General features: G+C 43.0%; 1 protein-coding gene across 4 annotated transcripts in view; it reads left to right on the plus strand.

Moving 5' to 3' along the window:
• The window catches only part of LOC137373773 (prostaglandin E2 receptor EP2 subtype-like), a 38,454-nt gene that overhangs the window by 4,084 nt on the left and 8,889 nt on the right, over positions 1-25,481 (plus strand). The window contains exons 2-3 of one of the 4 annotated variants that reach the window (XR_010975692.1): positions 13,036-13,195; positions 21,803-21,912. The exons of 1 other annotated variant lie outside the window; for it this stretch is intronic. Coding sequence is in view for 1 of the 3 variants with exons in the window: in XM_068039113.1 (XP_067895214.1) it covers positions 13,036-13,041 (6 nt within the window). In the remaining 2 variants the exon portion in view is untranslated. Of the gene's footprint in view, positions 1-13,035; positions 13,300-21,802; positions 21,913-25,481 lie in introns of those variants that run through there. 2 more of the 4 variants (XR_010975691.1, XM_068039113.1) reach the window with 2 other exon arrangements.

The following is a 25,481-nucleotide window of genomic DNA, read 5'->3' on the forward strand; positions in this document are numbered from 1 at the left end:
AACCTTAAAATTAGAGCTAGATCATTCAGGAATGTTGTCAGAAAGCATTTCTTCACACAAAGAGTAATGGAAATCTGGAACTCTCTCCCCACAAAATATGTTGATGCTAGATCAATTGAAAATGTCAATACTAAGTTTGATAGATTTTGTTAGGCGAAGGTATTAAGGGATTTGGAATGAGGGTAGGTAGTTGAAGTTGGGAAATAGATCAACCATGGTCTAACTGAATATCGGAGCAGGCTCGAGGAGCTTAATAGTCTATTCCTATTCCTATGTTTGTACGTTCATGTTAATTCTGTACCAAGCAAGGTACATGATAAATACCATGGTATATTGGCATTAGTCCTATGCATGTATATGATACACTTATCTATATTAAAAGACATCTGCCAGATGTAGGCCAATCTGCTCTTAAAAATAAAGGGCAAGAATTAGCATTCGTATTAGTTGGGGACATCACAATGATTTTAAAATCCCAATTACAACATACTGAATGATGAGACAATGCTAGGGTTAATAGATGATATATCGTTTTCCCGATGACTCAGCTGGCAGTGTCCCTGAAAGAAGATTGATAGAGTTTCTTGCTCTTGATTGTTGTTCAATGATCCCTCCTGGAACTGAATGAATGTGAATGTTGGATGATGACAGGATCATGCTTGTAGCAAAGCCCTTCTGGGATTGAACAGTCTGCTGACACTCACTACCTAAGTTTACACATAAATAATGACCATTTGATTGAGAGAGTGGCATGTATCCTGTGTGCATGAAGACTTACCGCGGTATAAATCAGAACCTCCAGGAGAGGGAGAAAGTTGACAAGAAACAGAGGAAGAAAAAGTAATTATGTGTGCATTGTAGATTCTTGGAATGTATGATGATAACGTGCTACTTTTTTTCCTGTTTGTCAGACTTCTTGGAATAAGATCCCGAAGTCCAGATAAATCACAATAGGTCAGTTGTTTTATTCGTATGACTGGGGAAGCAGTTATAGTTCGATGTCAAGGTTAACAATCAATTCAATGGCTTCAACTGATGCAATGTAGATGCTTGTGAAGCCATCGAGAATGGATCTCTCAGGGCAAGAGTTCAATATGTGGGCGATGGTCTGACTTGGATGGCCACAGTCACAATTTGAGCTGCTCCGCATGTTCCACTTGTGGAGCAAGTGACCATATCTTCCTTGGCCTGTCCTCAAGTGGTTGAGGACTGTCCAGATTTTCCATGGGAGGTAGAAACCTGGGACTTCACCACTGGGGTCAGTTACCAGGTTGCGGTTAGTGATATTAGCAGTCAACTAGGAGGTGCGCCATCGGGAGGTGTGGCTGTCATTTGTTAGTAGGGTGTGGAGTGTGTTCCAATTGGGGCTACAAGTTTTCATGTGAGTGCATTGGGTTTTTGAGGTCCTGTGTCAATGGGAGTGCTTCACTAGCTGTCAGCTGGTGGGGTTTTTTGAGGAGAATGTTTTCCTTGCAGACATCAGGAGGTTCAATGTGTTCTAGCACAGAAAGCCACTCGAGCTGTGTTGGTCTTAATGTTGCAAAAATAATCCTCTTGACTTCCTGGAGGTGGATATCTACCATGTTTATGTGGCGGCTCCTGAGCAGCAGTACTCTGCTCTTGGGTGGACCAGGGCGGTTGAAGCACTGCTTAGTGTGTTGGATCTGCTGCCCCTGGTGGTACCCATCAGTTTCCTTATGAGATTCACTCTCATCTTGACCTTGGCTCTGGTGTTCTGGAGATGTTGCCAGTAGGTCAATGTGCGGTCAAGAGTGATGTCAATATATTTGGCATCTCCAAAATCATCTGCTGTGTGAAAACCTAGCAACTAATCAACTCCATGATCAGCAACCAACAGTTTCATGTGCACCTCGGAGATCAAATCAGCCACCCACGCATAACCAACAATGGGCTCCCACAGGGATCAGTTCTCGCACCGACCCTCTTCAATATATATACCAGTCACTGCTCTTCATATACTGACGATTTGGCCCTGACTTTCCAGGCTAACGAACTTCAGGATGTTGAGAAAATACTCACTGTTCTCTGGAAGCCTACTTTAGAAAGTGGAGACTCCGACCAAATGCCGCCAAGACTGTTTTATCAGCCTTCCACCCGAACAACTCAAAGGCCAGGGAAGAGCTTCACGTCCAGTTCTGCAGCTGACCACTTACCCACGGCCCAATGTCAAAAAAAGCCATTTGATTTGAATATAATGCTAACACTGATTCAAAATAGTTTCTTATTACAAGGGCTAGTAGGTGATGCAGGATATTTGGCTGTATACTAGAAGACCTGAGTATGACTGCCAGTCTCAACTGGCAGTGATTCATTTCTTTTCCCTAAAGGAGTACATTTGCCAACTCTAGCCAAGTCACTGGGGACAGAGGAGAAAACTGCTTTCGTCTCTTCCTATATGTTTATGTGACCAACTAAAGAAAACATTGTCATTTTCCATGGAGCTGTCTGGAGTAAAATGATTCCACTCCAGGCCCAGAATAAAGAGGGTAGTTGAAATCTGAGGGATGTCTTTGTAGATGTATGGAAAAGGTTAATCTGGAATTATACATTTAATTAAAGTAAAGAAATAAAGTTTTGAACTTGTAAATGTTAAGTTTAGGATTGATATCAGGAGGTTCTTCATGCAGAGTGATTAACATTTGGAATGGACTTTTTATTGAATCATGAAGAGAAAAATGCTTGAATTATTAAGGAACAATTAAATGCAGCAGTGGAATTACAGTGTGATCTTTCTGGATGGGGACGGGTGGTTACGATTGGCTGAATGGCTTTCCTCATTCATAAGATTCTTGTGATGTTGTGAAGTAGGGTTTAATGTGGACAGGGCTGGTGGGGGGTGGGGGGGGGTGGGTGTTGGTGGTGTGTGGGGGGAAATTGTGTGATAGAAAAATTAGAAAAGGAAAGTATGGGGGGGATCCAAGTCATTGCATAGTTGATTCTAAATCTCTAAGCCCTTGAAATTAAATTGTGTCATAATATTATCTGACATTTATTGTATTCATCAGATATTCCTTTACCTGCTATTTATAAACATTATGGTGTGTCAGCTGTGGATCAGTGTTTTATCTGAGTCAGAAGGTGGTGGGTTTGAGTCCCACTCCAGGGCTTGAGCACAAAAATCTCGGTTGACACTCCTGTGTAGTACTGAGGGAGTGCTGTACTGTCAGTACTGCCATCTTTTGGATGTTAAACTGAGGGCCTTTCTGCTCTCTCAGGTAGATGTAAAAGATCCTACGGCACTATTTCGAAGAAAAGCAGGGGAATTATTCCCAGTGTCCAGGCCAATATTTATCCCTCAATCAACATCACAAAACCTAATTTTTGGTCCTTATCACATTGCTGTTTGTGGGAGTTTACAGTGTGCAAATTGGCAGCTGTATTTCCTACATTATAGCAGTGACTGCAGTTCAAAAGTACTTCATTGGCTGTAAAGCACTGTGACATACCCAAAGATCATGAAAGGCGCAACAAAATCAAGTTTCTTTTATTAATAATTTGGACAAAGGCATTGGAAGCATATTTACAAGCTCACAGATGATATAAAGATTTGTGCAAGTGGTTTGCACTGAAAAACAATAATTACAATGGTCCAGATTTTGTATTAATAATGGTGATGCTAACATCATTATGGAGTAAATGGGAGAACAACTTTCAAAGACCATACATAGGCAATTAAACATGGAAATCTGTAACTTGCTACCCGATTTGCCCTGCTCCTTCACAAATTTTGCTTCACCGACACATTGCCTATAAACTTGGCATTAAAATCCATAACCACAAACACCCCAGAAAAAAATAAGGCTGGTACATTCAGAATTTTTAACAGCATGATCATTCTTAATTACTGCCAAGCATCTTTTTTGATGATGAAAATTTTACTTTGTAAGTGTAGAGTCTCATTCCTTCAGAATTTAATTATTGCTTTTACAAAATTAATTTTTTTAAACTTTTTTTTTCTTTTTGTCTCTCACCTCTTTTTCTCTTAATCTCACCTTTCCCTCACTTTATTTTGCTTTTGTACATGATTTTATAATGAATTAAATACACTCATTTACACTTCCTGGTTTAAACTCTGCATATCTCAGTGTGGATTCTTCAAACTGATTGGTTAAAGAGACAAGCTGTTACTTACGTGGCTCACATATGACACAAATGTCCTGTAGAGAGTGCTGCACTGGATCAGATACCTAATGACAGGGGGTTGCCATTCAAAAACCCACAAAATATCTATAAGCAGGTGTAAGCATAGTGACTGGCAAGTGTTATTCCTTCACCACTGACAATGTCAGAGTCAATCAGATCTAGCTGCATTGGGGGAATGGGTTTACATCTGGCAGATATCATTTAATGTAGATAAATATTGTGTTCTGCATGTAGAGAGAGCTTACATCAAATGTGTGTATGCCATGCTGAATTCAGAGTTTTAGAATAGAAAAGAGACCAGGATGTTATAGTACATGAACCCTTTAAAGTTCATGATTAGTGCCATGAAACAAGAGCAAAAGCGAATAGAGTATTATGATATACTGTTAAGTCAATCCAGAACAAAATAAGGTATACTGTGTCCAATTTTTATCCCTTCACATGGTAGATAATCTAGGCACTGGGAAAGGTTCAGAGATACCTAATTTAAATTCCCTTAGTTATCATCTTAGAGAGCTGGGTCTTTTTACTTTAGAAAATAATAGACTGTGAGGAGATTTGATTGTGGTCTTGTAGATGTCCATGCAGATAGATTATTTGAATTAGGTATGGGTATCACTATAAGTTATGTAAACACAGAACCAGGTTAGATGTCTGGAAGTTTTTCTTTAGGCAGTACATCTGCCTACAGTTACTGGCTAGTCATTTGGATTTGTTCCAAAGGGAGCTGAAAGAGTTCCTAGCTGTGGCTGATATCACTGCCTAAAGCCCCATTTACTTTTTGTAAACAATGTGCCATACAATTACTGGTCTTTGGTCTTTCTGGCATTTGATTTGAGGGTCAGTCAGGAATTATCTAATTTCTTCCTCTTGAATTGGTCTAGGACCTTTTTTGCCTCTTGCAGGAAATTGGGAGGCCAATGGTGGGTGGGGGTCATGATGCAATATTGCACCATGATGATATGGCCAGAATTGATGGACCAGCTAGTCTTTACCCGTTTGCTATTTTGGATGTTTTTTGTATGTGTCAGAGTTTTTCCTTTACACTTCTGCTAAAATGTGGATACAGGAATTTCAGAGAAACAATGTTACTTGAAGATTTCTAAGATCTTCCACATTCTAAAACTTTGGGGCCAAATTCCTGGGATGGGGAAGGGTATAGCTCAGGCTGACCATCTGTGGGCGCAGAACCTGGAGTGGATCTGCTGGGTTTTCACTCATTCAACATCCATTCATGAATACCAAAGAGTAGGGTTGGGGAGTGGGAAATGGTTGAGTTTTTCATTCACTCTTTCTCCTGTGTCAACAGACAACTTTGTGGGTGGAGCAGTTGTATGGAGGCATTCAGGGCTGTCCCGAGAGTTCCAACCATGCACTCTTCCCTAGACATTGGAAATTATGCTTGCTGAGAACAAGCATTGGTTCTGTAATGGGCCTTAAGAAGACCCAAATCATCTTAAGGAGCAATGGTCATCAGTTCTGGTGGGAGTGGACAGAAGATTATATCAAATTGCTGGCCTTAGCTTCCGGCAAGGAAAGAACATTTAAAAACTTTTATCTTTAGTCTATTAAGGGCTCCAGATTTCCCGGATTGGAGAGGTAGGATGGTGCTTCATTTTTCCGGTATCTCTTTGGGGCAGACATTTCTGTTAACTGGGCCATCCACTCTGGATATTAAGGTGACTCTGTCCTTGAGGTTTGTGGTTTAATATCCTGAGCAGTCTCTGCCCAGGAGTCCTGCCTCATTCCACTTTCAACAACAGTATGGCATTGCAGCAACTTTGGTCCCTTTTATTTAAATTTTAAATGTAGAACTGTGCATAGTTGCAAGAAATTAAAAACTAAAAGACTATACAGATGCACTGCAGCAAGTTGCCAAGGCTTTTTCAATAGCACCTCTCAAACCTGTGACCTCCAGCAGATATGTAGCAACACCTTCACTTCCAAGCTCCCCGTCAAGTCACACACCGTCCTGACTTGGACATATATTGCTATTTCCTTCAATTTCAGTGGGTCAAAATCCCTTTCTAACAGCATTGTGGAAGTTTGTTCACCACAGCGACTGGAGCAGTTTAAGAAGAAGGCACCTACTAAAAGGCAACTAGGGATGGGTAATAATAATATGTTGGCCTTGCCAGTAATAACAATATCCTGAGAATGTATTTTTAAAAGTTATATAATACCCTAGCATATCTCTCTGATATGCCTTAAAATACTTCATCCGATTAATATTTTGAAATGTTCTGGTTATTTTATAGGCAAAGACCACATCCAATTGGCACACAACATGAGTCTGTCTGAAATCTAGAAATACTTCAAATTACATTCTGAGTGGATCTGTTAAATTCTTTAAACAAAATACAATGCTGAATTAAGATGAGGATCATGCAAATTGCATTATTGAATATGGGATCTTGAACTAAGTTAGTTTGAGGGCTTTGCATTTTAGTTAGCTGAGTGCCAGTATTTCATCCAGTACAGAAATTCTGTTGTCCGTACATTTTTGCTATAATATTGTAAAGCATAATTGACAGTATATAGAACTGTGTCCTTAGCATGAAAAATTCGCAGAATGCAATTAGAATTTTATGACAGTGAAGAATTAAAATTTGATAAACAATCTTTTACTTCTGGAACATTACTGCAGCACTCACAGAGAAGCATAGGGAAAATGATTGCATATTACTGTTACTCAGGGGTGCGAGTTAAATTATAGATTCTGTGTCATGGTTTAGGCTTTTTCCAGTACCCGTTGATACATAAATAATTTGTTCTTTTCTGGAAACAGATGGCATCAAATATTGAGTTTGTGATCCTATTCTAATCACTAACCACACCTCGTTGTTTACCGGAAAAACATATAGGATGCCCATCCCAGCTGTTGTCAATTTGTAATGTAGAAAAATATTTATGATGTTGAAAATTTTATGTAGTTTAAACTACTGTCAGTAGTTACAAATAAAATGATTCACAGAGGCAGAAACATATCTAAAACATAAAAAAACACAATATTTTATAAGAGAATGGGAATAGTCCACAACACTTTCAGCTTCACTTATAGTTTCTGGGAATGGAACCATTTTTTTCGATGAATTTTTTTTTTATTCATTCAGGGATGTGAGCATCGCTGGCTATGCCAGCATTTATTGCCCATCCCTAATTGCCCTTGAGAAGGTGGTGGTGAGCTGCCTTCTTGAACCACTGCAGTCCAATTGACTTTGTAGCGGTTAGGTACAACTGAGTGGCTTGCTAGGCCATTTCAGAGGGCATGTAAGAGTTAACATGTAGGCCAGATCTGGTAAGGACAGCAGAATTCTTTCCCTAAAGGACATTAGTGAACCAAATGAGTTTTTACAACAATCGACAATTGTTGAGAACTCCAGAATAATTAATTAAATTCAAATTCCACCTTCTGCTGTGGTGGGATTCGAACCCATGTCCCCAGAGAAATACCCTGGGTCTCTGGGTTACTAGTCCAGTGATAATACCACTACACCAATCAGATTCCTATAATAAAAGCAGAAAATTTGGAAATACTCAGCAGGTCAGGCAGCATCTGTGGAGAGAGATAAACAGAATTCATGAAGAAATTGAATCCCCAAAATGGGTTCGTTTGGGTTGGGGTAGAAAGTAAAAATGTAAAAAGTCTCAAAACCAAACCCAACCTGCTGGGCACCAACCCACTCTGGACTTGACAGGTGTGGTGATGGGGTGGGGTCAACAACCAACCACTCCCCCCGCCCCCCTCAGGAGGCAGGTTTGTATATTTACATACTTTAATGAGGCTGTGTGCCTCTGGTTTCTTCTCTGTTCTAGCTTTAACGTTGGCCTAGTATCGGGAAACCCAGTAGTTAAATGGAGGTGAGGACTGCTACATGGAATGGGTAAATGCTTTTCCAGCACTGCTTGTGAGTGTGGAGAAGCAAAGTGTTTTCCTCCAGCCACCACCCCCTCCCCCAAGCAAATCTGTTAATGTTTCGAGTACTGGAACTTATCCCAGAATCCAATGCTCTCCCAATGTCTTCCAAAGGCCCCCTCTTCCCCCTATCTCTCTTGCCCCTTCCCCAATCTTCTCCTCTTGTAACCTGAACTCTCCAACCTCTCTGGCCCCTTTGAAGATATACCCCCAGACTCCCAATCTGTCCCAGTTCCTTCCACAATCCCTCCCCATCAGCTCGCTATCATCCCCAATCTCTTCATCCCTTCTTCCCGGCTGCAGCCTGGCTGCAGCTTCTCAATTTGGTTGGCTGTGGCCAGGAAACAGATTCCAAAAATGCTAATCAGGCCCAACCATTAAATTCAACAGGACCTGAGGGAAACTCATTCTTCCGGGTTTTCCAACCACTAAACTGTTTCCCTCACCTGCCCCTTCTCTGCCTCCGTTAATATCAGGGTCAACATTTCAGGTTGATGAGCCTCTTCTTGTTCATTGGTACTTTGAATGCAGTCTCGAGGTATATCTTTTCAGATGAGACATAGCACATGGACTATTGGAGCCTGAGTACCCATGGAGTTCAATGTACCACAATAAATGTTGGAAGCCAGCAAAAAAACTAGCATGGATATTTATCTCTTTGATCTCCTTTGACGTTTTTTGTTGTTGAAAAAGTCAAGGATATGAAACATTAACAGCCATCACATCTTAGTAAATAATGACATATCATTTGCATTTCTTTTTGTATTTTCAATAAACAAAATTATAAGTGATCCTGCACCAGTTGGAGGAAGCAAAACCTCCTTTCGATAGTCATTTTGCAAATTTCCTTTGATGTAAAGTGTCACAGGCTGACACTTCTGGTTTTGTACAAGCCAGCAGCGCTTGTCTATTACTGTGTGGACCTTCCCCTAACATCAGGGAAGTCCCTGAGTGTATAAGCAATATCACAATTTTGTGATATTGGATGATTTTGGATTAACTGTGCATGTACTAAACTAACTGGCCTGCTGTTGCTGAAACTGTTATGCAGTATGAGTAGAGTGGATTTGGCACAATACTAAGGAGCGCAATTGTGAAACCACTTCAGCTGAAGGGTTGTTAATGTGATAACATTTTCACAAAACACTAGATTATAGGCCATAAACACTGCAAATCAGCTAACTTTCTGATGGTTATCTTACTGGACTAATAATCCAGAACCCTGGGCTAGTAATCCAGTGAATTCAAATACCACCACGCCAGTTTAAGAATTTCAATTCGGTTTAAAAAATCTGGAAATAAAAAGCTGACAACAGTTTGAAAAAAATTTACTGTGAAGCTATTGAATTGTTGTAAAAACCCAACTGGTGTCCATATATAGGAAAGGAAACCTGCCTGCCTTACCTGGTCTCGTCTATATATGACTCCAGTCTCATACCAACATGACTGACTGACTCTGTACTGTCCTTTGAAATTCTTAGCAAGCCATTCATTTCAAGGCAACAGGGGATGAGCAATAACTGTCAGCCTTGCCAGCAATGCCCACACTCAAAGAATGAATAAAAAGTTCATACATAACATATTACTTTCTCAGAAAAGGGCATGATACTGTATCTTATCTTTTTCTTGTCATACACTTTAAATTTTGATACAGGCTTGAATGATTAAACCAGGCTGATATGGTACTGAAATGAACGAACTATCGGTATTTTTGTGAAGGCGTGTACTCTTATTTTCTTTTAAATGACTGAATTGTCCTGCTTTCACTTATCATGCACCTTCTGAGTCCAGTTCAGGAAGGAAAAACAGAAATAGAAACAAGGTAGCAATATAATGGGGTTGGGGGTGATTTTCCCCTTTATTATTATGAAAAACTGAACAGTCTTGGAGTGGAGAAGCAAGAAAATTGGGGTGGGGAGGATTTTCACTGAATCTTCACCCATAAAAATGGCCATTAGTACTTCTGTCCTCTCTGCTGGCAATGATAACTGCATACCTATTGCATTTCTGCCGCATATTAATGACAGCACTGTTGAACCTCCCTCAGCTTCTGCCATGTGGTAACAGCACCTGAATCAAACAGGCATTTGGACTACATGATGGCAGTATTGGTAGAAGTGATTATAACAGGAATCCCCTCGTGCATGATCCTAAGATAATCAACAATATGATGCCTGAGTTGAGCTGGTCTCTCATGAAGCCCAGGTTTTTCACAGAAACATAAGAAAATATACAAAGCAGTAAGACAGTGGAATGTGTGCCAGATGCATGGGCCTCTACATTTATTAGACTGCTGCACCATTAAAGATACTATGGCCAGCTTTTTAAGTTGCTACAACAAGGGCAATGCTGCATCAGCACTGTATTTCCCAGCCTCGCACTGGTGGACTCCCAGTACAGAGAAGAAATATCATACCATTGGGAGCCTAATCAAGGAAAATGGAACAGGATCACAGTGGAGTCAGAACCGTAGGCAACAATTCCACCCCAACCCATTTCCAATGGTGATCCTGCCCCTGAAAAAAATTCCCTCATGGCTTCTGGAAAACATAATCTCTACTTTGAAACCTGCAAAGAAAAAATATGCTATAATGATTGCATTAACTAAAGAATAGAAAAAGCAAACATCTGTTTTAAAATATATAAACCAAGGCAGGAATGCAATAAATTCTTTGTTTTATAGAAGAGAGATTTAAGGCAGAAAGGACTAGTGTAAATAATGAAAAGTTGCAGAGCCATGTTCAATTGACTGATGTAATCACAGATAATCACACAACAACATACCTGAAATGTCAGTTCACTTACTTAACGCTGAAGGATTTAAAAATTGTGCTGCAGATATTTGGAGAATATTTGGAATGGTGAATACAGGTGCTGCGACTGAAGGGCTGCCTAATGCAAAGGTAGTCTGTAGGAACCGGGAGTAGACTGCTCTAGAGGAGCATTGCAGCTTTTTCCTTTGGTGCATGCTCCTTATAGCTCTAGCCACAAGGGAGAAGCCAGTTTGGCTGAACAAAGACAAAGCTCTGGACACTATCCGTGATCTCCCTGCTGCAGTAATTTTGGTGTTAACAGAGTTCTAATTTTCATCTACAAAACTTGATTGACATTCCTAATAATAACAATGGCAAACATTTATATAGATGGACATATATGATTATTATGTTGGAATTTGTAATATACACTGAGAATTCTCAGCATGTCCAACATGAACAGTTCCTATCAGCTGAAATTATTCAAATTCAAAATACTTGGGGCACAAAATACATTTGCCCCGATTTTTGGGTGCAGGAGGAGGGGGGGGGGGGGGGTGGGGGTGGGCATGATTCACAGCGTACCGATGCCCAATTGGTAACAAGGTGGCTAAGACAATTACCCGCCTCATTTCCCTGATAGTGCATGGCCATGTGCGGCTCCTATGCAGCCCGGACTCTATTGTGCTGCCAACGTCCTCACAGCTCCCTGCGGTGTGCAGTAGAACTGTGAAAAACACACATGCTCCAGGCTGCCTTCCCTTTTAAAGGTTCAACCCCTACAAAATGGAAGTTGCAGCATTACACTGCAGGCTGCTGGATAACCATGTTTTAGCATTGAGGGACAAGGAGAATGACATTACCAGGGAAAGGTGAGTGCTCCTCACTTCAGTGATTTCACCCTGGATGCCAAGAGGTGGAGGCCAGAAAGGAGGTCATGTTTCTGGCAGGCGGCAGGAAGCGTTCAAGGCTGAGGCTTAGAAGGGCATTGGAGCACATGATAGGGATGGTCAATGCCTAGACTGTGGTTCCCAGAATCAGGTAGCAGTGCAGGTAGAAGTTTAATGACCTCACTTCAGTGGTCAAGCTGAGTGAATGCATCTGCACATCACAGGCTGGATTTTAACCAGCCCCCAACATCAGGCTCTGTGTTGGGGGGTGGGGGGGAGGGGCCAGAAGATGGCTTCGGCAGAGGCCTGCAACGGAGCCTGATTCCAGGAGGGCCGGGCCCGATTCTCCTGGCAGTGGCAAGGCTCCGTGGCGGCCACTCCCCAACCCCCACCACTGAGCGACGGGACCTGCATCTACATATGTAAATGAATGAATTTAAATAAACTTACCTGGGATCTTACATGCCCACAGTGATCTTTGGAGTGGTGGCCGGCACTCCGGCACCTTCACTTCCCTGTCTGGGGAAAGCAGACATGACACTGGTGGGCGGGGGTGGGGAGTTAAGATTTATAGTGTTGGGGTGGGGGGGGGTGGTGGGGTTGAAGGAATTAAATAATCATCAGTGTAGGGGATGGTGGGAAGGGGTGAACTGTGAACTTTGTACAGTTTGGGGGGGGTGGGGAGGTGAAGGTTATATTGCAAAGGTAAGTGTTTTGTGGGGGGAGGGTAGATACCTAATTTAATTGTTATTGGGGGCTGGAAAAGGGTGTTAGAATTTTATTCCGTACATTTTGGGGGAGGGTGTATTTCTTTAAAAATTTAAATTTACTGGCAGGGCTGGCTGCCATTTAAAAATGGTGCCAGCGCCCGCACACAGACAGCAGGTGCCATTGCCAACGTCGGATAGCTCGCCCCCTCCACGTGATTGGGGGCTCAGGCCGACCCAATTATTTAAATGAGCAGCCACGCAGTAGATCATGGTGGTTCTGCGGGGTGAAGCCTGCTCGCCTGCCGCCACTCCCCGCTGCGGGCTCTTAAAATCCAACCCCACATCTCTCACCCACCACATTACACAACTCTCACGCTGCTCAATTCCATCACTCTCCCAGCAGCACACCCTGGCACTCAGGCCTCACCCTTAACATCACTCTACTACAACTCACTCACTCACTCACGCCTACCAATCATGCCAGCACACACACACACGCACCTCTCCATGCTTCCACAAATCTACAGCTATTCAGCTATGGCAGGCAGATTACCCAACCATACTGATGCACACTCAATGAAATTCTGCTCTTTCTTTTGCAGGAATAGCATGTCAACAACAGGAGGCAGAGCCAGAGGACCAATGAAGGACCATGACAAATCCACCCTTTCTGCGCCCTCGAACAGATAGTCTATGGGATATTGGACACCTGTGCCATGGAGTCAATGGCACCTGGCCCTGCTGAGACCATCCAGGATGACAGTATGTTACTTTCTTGTGCACCTTCTTCAGTCACGCCTTACCTCCTGAACGGTGTCATGAAATGGAAACTGCTGATGGAGTGACTCTGGACCTTCTGCTTTCCTTCCCACCCACTTTCCCTTTGCCCCCCCCCCCCCCCCCACTCCTTTTAGGCTTTTGTGCTTTCAGATAGTCAAGAACTGCCTGCTGCTCAACCACTGCAGCCTCAGGCAGAAGGGCAAGAGGAAAAAGAGCTCTGAGGAAAAGTAGAGGCTAGTATGAAGTTGGGATCAGAACATGGTGAGCCACCTGGTCAAATGGACTGCAGCTGAGCCAGGGGATAAATCAGCAAACTCACAGGAATGCTAGGTCACAGACAAGCTCTGCTGCAGGGGCTCAGATGAGGACCTAGTTGGGGGTGGGCTACAGCAAAACGCTGATGACGATGCACACCTTGATGCTTATTGCATTGGTAGGCCTGTCAAATAGCCTCCAGTCACTGGCTAGAAGCATGAAGGAGTCCAGCTCCACCATGGTACAGGGCATCGCACAGAGCTTAGAGCCCATTCCTTCTACTTGGAACTGGTGGGCACCTCCATAGCAGCACTGCCAGATTGACCCATGATGCAGCATCTGCTGGCCACTGTCTCAACTTTCACTGCAATAAAGGTGGAGGCCTGCCAATTTCTCAGTGCTGCAATGGAAGCTCAGACAGAAGTCAAGAGATCTCTGGCTGCTGCCATCCAGGTGCAGACTGCTGCCATTGTAGAGGTGAATCTGAGTGCTCAATGGGGCATGCAGGTTCTAAAAGCAGTCCAGCAATCCATGTTCCAGCAGATCACTAGAATTGCTGAGGTGTTACCCAGTGGCTTTGTGCAGGGAAAACCTGCTGTCCTCTCTCAGGATGACAGCATTTATGCTCCCACCACTGCCATTCCTCCAGTGCCCTGCTGTTGCCTCTCTGCCAGCCAGTCCAGACTGCTGCCACCCATGCCAAGGTGGGACAGTCCAAAGACAGGCCCTCAAGGCCCAGAGCTACTCGAAGACGTCCTCCAAGTCCATCTGCAGTCACTCCCAGTGAAAGTCAGTAGCCTTCCACCAGCTATGCTACAGCCACTGGGGTAGCACCGCATAGGAGCACTAGGCCAGGCAAAGGGCACCCGCAAGACAGGCACTAAGGGAATGCACAAGCTTGATTTGTTCTGATTTTTTTTGGTATTATTGATGTATTGCTGGATAAAGTTGTTGAGTGAAGGTTTTTGCTGCTGGCCTTTGTGTGATAGTTTTAAAATTTATTTGTTCATGGCATGCGAGCGTCACTGGCATTTGTTGCCCATCCCTAATTGCCCTTGAGAAGGCGGGTTTGAGCCACCTTCTTGAACCACTGCAGTCTATGTGGTGTAGATACACCCACAATGCTGTTAGGAAGGAAGTCCCAGGATTTTGACACAACAACAATGAAGTAACGGTGATAGAGTTCCAAGTCTGGATAATGTGTGGCTTGGAGGGGACCTTGCTGATGGTGTTCCCATGCACCTGTTGCCCTTGTTCCTTTAGGTGGTAGAGGCCGTGGATTTGGAAGGTGCTATCGATAGATGTTGGCCAAGGGGACTTCGTCAAAGTGAGTCTGAAATGGATGTACCGTAAGAGAATGGTGGATACATGTTGGGGTGGAGAAGTTCCTTTTAACTGAAACAAAGTCTCACAATGCGGTCCCTCTCACTCTGTCCAATTGTACATGGTGGTTGTGGTCTCATCCATTTGTCCTCCTCCTCCTGTTCAACCTTCTGCTCCCGAGGTGGCCTCCGGATCCCAGGAATTAGTGGCTAGGCCCTCATATTAACTAGGTTCTGGAGGACGCAGCACACTGCCTCAAAATATGGACATCCTCTCTGACTTGTATTGCAGAGATCCACCCCCCCACCACCGAAACCAATCTAATTAGTGAAATTTCTGCTTTAGCAGATCAAAGCCTTGCTCCACAGTGTTGTGGTAGTTCCATGGTTTTCCCTGAAAGCCCTCTGACCTCGCATGCTAGGATGCCGGAAGACGGTCATGACCCATGTGTGGAGGGGGTAGACCTTGTTGCTGAGCAGCCATTCTGTTGTCTATGCTGGAAGCCTGAAGACAGTGGTAATTGGTGACTGTTGCAGGATAAAAGCATTATGGGTGCTGCCACAATAGTGGGCATTCACCGAGATGAATTTCTTGGTGTGGTCACACACCAACTGTAGATTGACAGAGTGAAAGCCCTTGCAGATGCGGTATCGTTTCCTGTTGACATGAGGGACCCGCAGAGACATGTAGTCGTTGGTTGCCCCCACCATCAGGAAACCTGTCATTTTGGCCCTTTCATGCTGGTGGTCCCTCCTCAGGGAGAAGAGGATGAAGTCCTCTCTCCTCCTGCTGAGCACCTCTGTTATCTCCTAGATGTGGATGGCGAATTGCGACATATTGTAATGTTGTCAGCTCTCTCTTGGAAGGATCCTGTTGTGCAGAAAAGGCGATGGCGATTTTCACAGGTACTGGGAGGGCCATCCTCACCTAGTTTGAGGCTCCAGGTTGCTGTGAAGGAGGTGGCACAACTCCATCACTTTCGCCTCAGTGAAGCAAAGCTTCCTGAGGCAATGCTCGTGCCTCATCCCACTTAGGACTGGTGCTCCTGAAAGACCCCCTCGCACAGAGCCTTTTAAGGAGAGCCCTCTTTCACTCCCTCCAGAAAGTTTCCCTTCTTTGGCTCCTCCTCTGCATGTCCTGCTCAAGTTGCAGAACAAGTGACACTGCAAATACATGGCAATGTACTTTCAGCCTTTCTGTGATCAGAAAAACCTCTAACTCTTTCCAACAACTCATCACAGTGAATCCACAAACTTTGTTGAGCACAAGCACTTCAGTAGCAACTTGTTGAGTGGCCCTTTACATTGTCCCAGAAAAGGGCCCATTTTGGTTCCTAACACATCTTTTTTCAGGAGTGAGTAAGGAAGATGTTGCCTGCACATTCATTGGCCAATTTTGGTATCCTGCCATTGCATCAGCCCTTTGATACCAGTAACATCAGGACTGTGCAAGTTCAGCAACTTTGGGCACACATAAGAGACGCACCTGCGTGTGTCATTCCAGTTGCCTTGCGTCATGCGGGCTGCATGGGAAGTGGCCAGCAGTGCGTCCTGCACCATAAATCTTCAGGTAGGCCTGTGTAGCAGTGCTAGAAGCGATGCTTTACAAATGAATTTCATGCCCTTAATGTTTTGCGCACTTCAGAACATTAATTCAGTTTATTTTTTTTTGCAAAGACGTACCAGAGTGATCCCACAATCAAGCAGTCTGCTGGGAGTGGCATCACGTCCTGATAGCTTGATAGAGCAAATGTTGACAAATCAAGATTTCGTCAACTGTGTTCCTTATGGGTGCTGTACTGAGAGCAGGGATTTCAAAATCATCCCAAGAGGTTTAATAAAGATTTATCAACATATGATATGTTTGTGCATCATCATGAAAAGTAAGTGCCTTTATGAAGATCTAATTTCAAAGAACAAACATAAGAATATGTTTCTGCGCACTGGCCCCAAATTTTCTGGGTGATCTGTGAAAATTGGGGATGCTATCAGGGCAGTGATAGGACCTGGTTATGCAAAGTCTTCACCCTGTTTGCCTGCAAGTCGGGTTTACTCATTTGCCCCCTTTACAGATGATGCCAAAAAGGAGATATTTCCACCCATTGGAATTCCTACCACCTTGGTCTCTGATGCCCTCAACATGAAGAAGATGTGCAGACTATAAGCTGGTAGAAGTTGGCCCAGCCAAGTGGGAAAGGTCGATTGTGTTAAGTGATTTGTTAGGTACTGGAGAAGTCTTTCAAAGTAATGTAACAAATGCCTGGTGGCTGGCTCTGGGTTCGTCATTTCTACTAATGAAATTGCAGAATCAGAAGTGCACATTTCAAAACCCCATATTCTGCTATTTTGTAAATGGGTTGAAAATATTTTTTAAAAACTGGGTTTTCTTTCCTTTTCAAAGAGGAAAATATAGCTCAAATTATTAGTTGGCAATGTCCTCTTACTACATGATAGATGCACAGAATAACACCTAGCTTGGAGTCTGTTACAAAGCAACAAAATGTCAAAGAATTCAGCTGATGTTTAAAATTCAGAGTATTGTAGAATCACGTTGTGACTGTAAGTGGGGAGTCAACAAAGGAAGTGATGTCACATCACACATGATCAGAGAGCTGTGGGTGTAGACCGATGGAGTAAGGCATGTGTAGGTGTGCTCCTGTATTAGTTGCATGTATATATGTTCCAGTTTAAGTTACAATAAAGACCCACATATCCTTTGTATATTATTTGTATTCCTGTGAATCTTATATAGTTCATGCACTGAAGAACACTAAATATTACATGGTGGCAATGGTGTGCGTTTGAAGACTGGATCACGTTGCAGAATTTAAAACATTTAAAGTTGAAAAGTGAAGCTGGATGAGATGGAGTGCAATGGAGTCATCTGCTGAGTGGGCCAGCATACCAATTGGTGCAGCTACGTGCTGCAGAAAGATGGCAATGTCAGGATTTGCTTAGACTGGCGATGACTGAATTTAGCCCTCAAGAGATGCCTGCACAAATCCCAATCCTTGAAGAGCTGAATCCTAAGTTTGCCGGTGCTAAGTATTTTTTAAAGCTCAACATGAAGCATGGCTATTGGTCTGTCCACTTAGCCAAAAAGTCCCAGCCACTCACAACATTTAGAAGGTCATGTCATTCGGGAGATACTGTTTCAAACAATTACCGTTTGGTCTGTGTGTCAGCCAAGACATTTTCCAACAATACATTGACAGGATAATGAAAAACATCCCGGGCTGTATCTGTCTAGTTGACCATATTGTGGTGATCGGGTGGACCAAGGCAGAGCATGACCAAAACTTGCATTTGCCCATGCTGGCTGCTCGTCGTGAGGGCCTTGTGTTTAATAGCAAAAAGTGCCAGGTCAACACTGGGCATATCAACGTCTTTGGGTCAATATATTCCACCACAGGAGTACACCCAGACCCAGATAAAATCGAAAATGTCAGAGCCTTGGCAACTCCCCAGGACCGGGAAACCTATAATGATGTCCAGGGCTGTTTAACTTTTTGGTCCCATACATCCCCAAATTCGTGAATAAGCAGCAGCATTTAGAGAACTGCTGCGGAAAGATAGAACCTTATTTCTGGCAGGTGTTTGAGTCTTTAAAGTTAGCTCTGTCAAGTCAAGACAGCATACCACAATATTACGACCCGACCAAAGAGACTACACTCTAAGTCGATGCGTTCCAGAAGGGATTAGGTGTCTGCATCATGCAGGAAGGGAAGCCAAGCACCTTCACGTCCAAAAGCTGTCACAAACTCAAGCCAACTAATATAACATCGAATGCGAGACCTTTGCTCTGGTTTTTGGTATCGCTAGGTTTCACACCTATTTGTTCAGAAAATGTTTTACCATGGAGAGTGACCACAAGCCACTTGAGATCATATGGTGCAAACCACTTACAAGTGCTCCTGCACAGTTGCAGAGACTTTTGGTGAAGGTTCAGGTGTATGATTGTGATGTCTGATATAAACCAGACAGCAAAATGGTCACAAACAAAAACAGGAAATGCTGGAATCACTCAGCAGGTCTGGCAGCATCTGTGGAAAGAGAAGCAGAGTTAACGTTTCGGGTCAGTGACCCTTCTTCGGAACTGACAAATATTAGAAAAGTCACAGATTATAAGCAAGTGAGGTGGGGGTGGGGCAAGAGATAACAAAGGAGAAGGTGCAGATTGGACCAGGCCACATAGCTGACCAAAAGGTCATGGAGCAAAGGCAAACAATATGTTAATGGTGTGTTGAAAGACAAAGCATTAGTACAGATTAGGTGTAAATACACTGAATATTGAACAGCAGCAAGTGCAAACCTGAAAAAAAACCTGAAAAAAACAGTGGGTAAGCAAACTGAACAAACTAAGATGAAATGAAATAAATGCAAAAAAAGATAGTAAAAAATATAAAAAAGAATGTAAAAAAAAGGAAGAAAAAATAACTAAAAATGAAAGTAAAATGGGGGGCTGTCATGCTCTGAAATTATTGAACTCAATGTTCAGTCCGGCTGGCTTTAGTGTGCCTAATTGGTAGATTATCGGTAGATTAGGCACACTACAGCCTGCCGGACTGAACATTGAGTTCAATAATTTCAGAGCATGACAGCCCTCCATTTTACTTTAATTTTTAGTTATTTTTTCTTCCTTTTTTTAACATTCTTTTTTACATTTTTTACAATCTTTTTTTGCATTTATTTCATTTCATCTTAGTTTGTTCAGTTTGCTTACCCACTGTTTTTTTCAGGTTTTTTTCAGGTTTGCACTTGCTGCTGTTCAATATTCAGTGTATTTACACCTAATCTGTACTAATGCTTTGTCTTTCAACACACCATTAACATATTGTTTGCCTTTGCTCCGTGACCTTTTGGTCAGCTATGTGGCCTGGTCCAATCTGCACCTTCTCCTTTGTTATCTCTTGCTCCACCCCCACCTCACTTGCTTATAATCTGACTTTTCTAATATTTGTCAGTTCCGAAGAAGGGTCACTGACCCGAAACGTTAACTCTGCTTCTCTTTCCACAGATGCTGCCAGACCTGCTGAGTGATTCCAGCATTTCTTGTTTTTGTTTCAGATTTCCAGCATCCGCAGTATTTTGCTTTTATTTTAGCAAAATGGTCACATCGGACACCCTGAGCAAGTTGCCTAACCCGAATAAAGATGCAGATATCTCGCTAGATTTGCATGTCCACCTAAAGCCTGGCTACCCGACCCTAACCCGACTACATGTGACGGGTTCGGGTCCAGTCGGATCTATATTCGGTGTCCATCATTTGGGCTCAGGTTGGGTTGGGATCGGGTTGGCTGTGGTCGTGTTTTGTTCTGTATTGTTTTCTTTTTAATCTACGTTTTGACGCGATTTTATTTTTCTGTATTAATAACATGTTTGATATTTTCGGGTCGGGTTAGGCATAAAAAAATACTGAAGCACTCGAGCCCGGGTCAGATTCAGGTTGACTGTGGTCAGGTCGGGTCCAGGTCTGGTTTTAATTTTATACCCGAGCCAGGCTTTATGTCTACCGTGTGGATACTGAGATTGAGGATATCTTGAAGATCAATCTCATGACTTTTGGACCCCACAAATGTGAGTAATTAAGAGATGAGACAGCACATGACTCTTCCTTATGTTGCTGTGTAAGGTGATTGTGGAAGGATGGCCTGACACCATACAGGAAGTAACCAAACATCAATGCTGTTTCTGGCCATATCGAGATGAGCTCAGTATATCCCAAGGGGTAATTTTTAAAGGAAATCAGTCCTGATACCCGAAGCTCTATGTTCTATTTTAACCAAATTACATCAAGGGCATTTAGGGATAGAACATACCAGATATCTTGCCAGAGAAACAGTCTACTGGCCAGGAATCAACAGTGATGTTGAGACGGTAGTGAAATCCTGTGAGGCATGTCAAAGTTATTAACGAAATTAATAGAAGGAATCCTTGATTCCACATGAAATTTCTTCATACCCATGAGCGAAAATTGGCATAGATTTATTTCACATTCAAGTTGATGATTTCGTCCTTGTTACGGATTACTTCACCAAATTTTCAATCATCAGGCGGCTATGAGATATCTCAAGTGCAGTGGTTGCTGATACCACCAGTGCTCTGTTCAGCTTATTTAGCATGTCAGAAGAAATTATCTCCGACAACAGGCTGCAATATGCTGGAAGACCATTCCAAGACATGTGTGCCAGGTGGGGAGTCTGGATAATGTGGCGACGATGTCACATGACAAAGTCCAAAAGTATTGTTGAATTCATGGTACACACCATCAAATCATTAATTTTGAAGTGTAGGCAGATGGGACAAGATTTCAAGGTTGCAATGTACACCTCTGAGCTATTCCATTGGACATGGGCTTACTGTCACCTGCAGAGTTGATGTTTGGAAGGCAAGTAAGAACTACCCTGCCCAATCATCATCTTTCTAAGTTTTCAACAGTAAGAGATGTACTGCTTTCCAAACAAGGGAAGATGAAGCCTTAGTATGACGGACCAGAATTAACTCAATTGCGAAAAGGACAGAAGGTCAGAGTCCTCAATCATGCATTGAGAACTTGGTATCCTGCAAAGGTTGCTAGGATATGCGACCAACCCAGATCGTACGAGGTCCAGACACCCAATGGTGCAATTCTCAGATGGAATCGAAGTCACTCAGAACTGTAGGGCAACACTACATGTGACAACCAGGTGGTATCGCTGCCATGTTCAAAGACAAAGTCTGAAGATGAACGTGCAGAGACTGCGAGCACAGAGGAAGTGCGTGTTAACCAAATTTCCGAGTTATCAGAGTCTCAGAGGAGTTGTAAAGATGAGCACAGCTCTGAGAAGAGGTTTACAATAGCAAGATCGGGTTGAATAAGCAAACATCTTCTATGTTTAGAGAGTGTTAAACTTGCTTTTTTGTAACTTACGTTTTGTTTTATTCCTGTACAATTAGTCTGAACCACAACATCATTGTATACTATACATATGTTTTCTGATTAATGGGATTTTTTTTTATCTTTGGAAAAAAGATGGATGTTGAGGGATCACTTTAAGAGACTGTAAGTGGGGAGTCACCGAAGGAAGTGATATCACATCACACATGACCAGAGAGCTGTGGGTGTAGACCGATTAGAGTAAGGTATGTGTAGGTGTGGTCCTGTATTAATTGTGTGTATATATATTCCAGTTTAAGTTACAATGAAGACCCACGCATTCTTCATATATTATTTTGTATTCCTGTTAATCATATAGTAGTTTGTGTACTAAACGAATAAGTAATATGACACAGAGAATACAGCTTCAGTGGTTTAATATTATCTAAACTTTAATGTTAAATTCTTGAAACACACTTTGACATTTTATATAAAATTTAAAACCGTTTTCCAGGTGTGAAACAGGCACAACACATACCAATTTAGCAATGGAGTAGCTTGTGGCCAATTTGCGCAGGTGTTTCTCCCACTGCTAAATTTGTGGAGTCCATTATGTAGGTGGACACCTAACACAGACATTAGATTCTTTGAACATTTTAATGAGGGGCCTCATTACAAAATTAGTTATTGATGAGCAGGGTCTGTCCTGCACAGGATTCTTCAGCAGCCGCCCTGTCTGCCAACCAAAGAAAAGTTTAAATAATTTTAGAAAAAGAATCCATACCTTTGGAACTAGGAGGAAACAGACTTGTCACATTATATTCTGCACAATGCAGCACTGTGGACATTGCTAATGCTGGTTAGTTCCAACAGCCAAAGGTTTTGCCAAGTAAAAGCACAATAGCTATGCCATTTCACCTACATTCTGCTCTCCCAGAACTCTCCCACTTTTCTTCATTGGGAGTTTGGTGCCTCTAACTTAGTTGTAGTATTTCTTCACTCGCCATGTTAAACTTAATTTAAAATAATGGAGAAATGCATTAAAATCATCTGTGTATCTGGAAAATTCATTCACATTAGCACATGTCTAAGTGTGCATGGTGTGAAATGACACACAGACTGTTACTTACTTTAACGAAAATGTGTCTTCGCTAGGTAGAAGTACAGAAACTGATATGCATGCAGCATCAGCAGAGCAAGACTAAGGCAATGCTCGACATGACACTGGCAATGACCTGTTAATAAACTTAGTCCTTTCTTTGTGTGAACGCATCCGTCAGTCTAAGCAGAGCTTATCAAACTTGGCACAAACCTTTGGACAGAGCTTGGAGCCTATTCTTTCCAGCGTGGAAGTGATGGCCAATGTCTCTGTTTCCATTGCAGGACCGCTACTCCACACTTCCCCATCATTCCATCCCTTGCATGCTGATTATTACAGCATCCTCTTGGCCAAAATCCTGAAATAAGGGTCACAACAAACCAACCATTCCATAACAACCCCTGGGGCAGCACTGCATAGGAGCACTTGGACAGACAAAGGCACCTGCAAAACAGGCATTAAGGGAACGAACAAAAGTGACTGGTTGAGTGTTGTATGTATTATTAGAAGTGCTGCTCGGTAAAGTTGGTTTGGAGCAACGGGGGTCTGGGGATTTTTCAGGAGAACCAGAGTACAATCAGATGCTCATTGACAGCCTCTCTGGAGTGATGTTGTCCTGGATGTCTCCTCCCTCCTCGCACCCCTTCTTCCTCCTGCTCTTGAGGTGGTTGCCGAAAATCTGGTGGCAAGCCCTCATGACTGCGATGTCCTCATGATTGCCACCTTTCTTTGCAGAGAAGACTTTGATGATCTCCCTGATGCAATGATGCATGGCATACTGAGAAACGTTGGTGCCAGCTCCAGCCTGGAAGGATCTGCTATGATAGAAATTCAGGCCCATGGTGCCCTTGACAACCACTGGCAGCACTGTCCTTGCCCTGCTCTGCAACTGCAGCTCTGTGTCCACCTCTTTGGTGAAATGTAACTGACTCACACACTACTGCTGGCTGAGGTGGAGGTAGGAGAAGTGCTCTTTGAGGACCCTAGGTGCTTAATGTCTCCTGTTGAGAGCCTTCCTCCTCCTCACTCTGCGAACAGCTTCTCCTCTCTGCCATCTTTGCTCCATCTCCATGTCATGCTGCAGTCCAAGAGAAACAACAACTATAGCCCTCGTGACTTAGAACACATTTTCTGCTCAGAGGCCTTTCAAATCCACACCATTCCTTCCAAAGATCCAGCACCACCCACTTCTGACAAAAAGAACTTCTGTCAATGCCTCCATCAGCTCTGCAGCAGCAAAAGAAAGTCAAAAGCACTTCAACTGAAAGTTGCCCAGTGATCCTTTTAAATAGCGCTAGTGGGGGTTCTCTTGTCAGTTGAATGCATGTTCAGCTGTGCATATTTGAGAGGCCGTTAACAAAACCTGCAAGGTCCAAAATGGCAGGTTGTGTGCCAATTCAGCGTTAGACTCGGATTAACATCACAATCTTCCCAATCTGCAGACTTCCAGCGCACGCACAGGTGCCCCCACTATTGACTGCCTGCATCAGGAGCAGACCCTCCCCCATTTTATCATGTCACAGCTCCAATAGCACTGAAACCAGTGGCTATGGAGCCAGATTTTGCAGCCTTTGGTTCTGCTTCTGTGGCTGAGTGCAAATAAGTTAATAGTGTGCCATAGCAAACTAACCTAAAAGTAGTAAACAGTAAGTGGAATGCATTCAACTCGCAACTGGTTTTTCCGGTATAGATTAAATGATAACAAATGTTTCTGCAGCCAATCTAGCATGGAATTCTAAGATTGAGATGCCAGTGTGATTGAGGCAGAGCTATTTTTATATAAGCACATGACTGCACATTTCACACACACAAAGTAATTTTATGGTTTCAGCTCCTGGCGTGCGAGAAAAGTTAGGCTAAAGTTTCCGGTAAAGATTTTTTGTCAGAATTGAAAAGGATTGAGCTCCTTTGTATGACTGAATCCAGAAAAAGCAAGACAGAGAGCAACAGAGAAATATCACAAGTCAGGAGATGTGCCCAATTTTCATTTTAAGTGTACACTGTAGGGGTAACGTTCTAACTTTGCACTTGCACTGGCGAGCCTTGCTGACTGAGACCACACAGTGATTTCAGTTATGTGGATAGATTAGAGAAGCTGGAATTGATCTTCTTAGAGTAGAGAAAGTTAAAGGGAGATTTAACAAAGGTGTTCAAAATTATGAGGTCTTTTGATAAGAGTAAATAAGAAAACACTGGTTTCACTGGCAGGAGGGTTGGTAACCTGAGGACATAGATTTAGGATAATTAGCAAAAGAACCAGGGGAAATGTTAATTTTTTTATGCAGGACATTGTTATGATCTGGAATGCACTGCCTGGCTGCAAAAGACAAGGCTGAAACAGTTACAACCTTCTTCAGTGAGAAGTGCCGAATGGATGATCCATCGCGGCCTCCTCCTGAGGGCCCCAGCATCACAGATGCCAGTCTCCAGCCAATTCGATTCACTCCATGTGATATCAAGAAATGACTGAAGCCACTGGATACTGCAAAGGCTATGGGCCCTGACAACATCCTGGCAGTAGTACTGAAGACTTGTGCTGCAGAACTAGCCACGCCCCTAGCCAAGCTGTTCCAGTACAGCTACAACACTGGCATCTACCTGACAATGTGGAAAATTGCATACAAAAAGCAGGACAAATCCAATCTGGCCAATTACCATTCCATCGGTTTACTCTCAATCAACAGCAAAGTGATGGAGGATGTCATATCAAGCCGCTCTTACACAGCAATAACCTGC

The sequence above is a fragment of the Heterodontus francisci genome, chromosome 9 (genome assembly GCF_036365525.1).
Source record: "Heterodontus francisci isolate sHetFra1 chromosome 9, sHetFra1.hap1, whole genome shotgun sequence".
Classification (NCBI taxonomy): Eukaryota; Metazoa; Chordata; class Chondrichthyes; order Heterodontiformes; family Heterodontidae; genus Heterodontus; species Heterodontus francisci.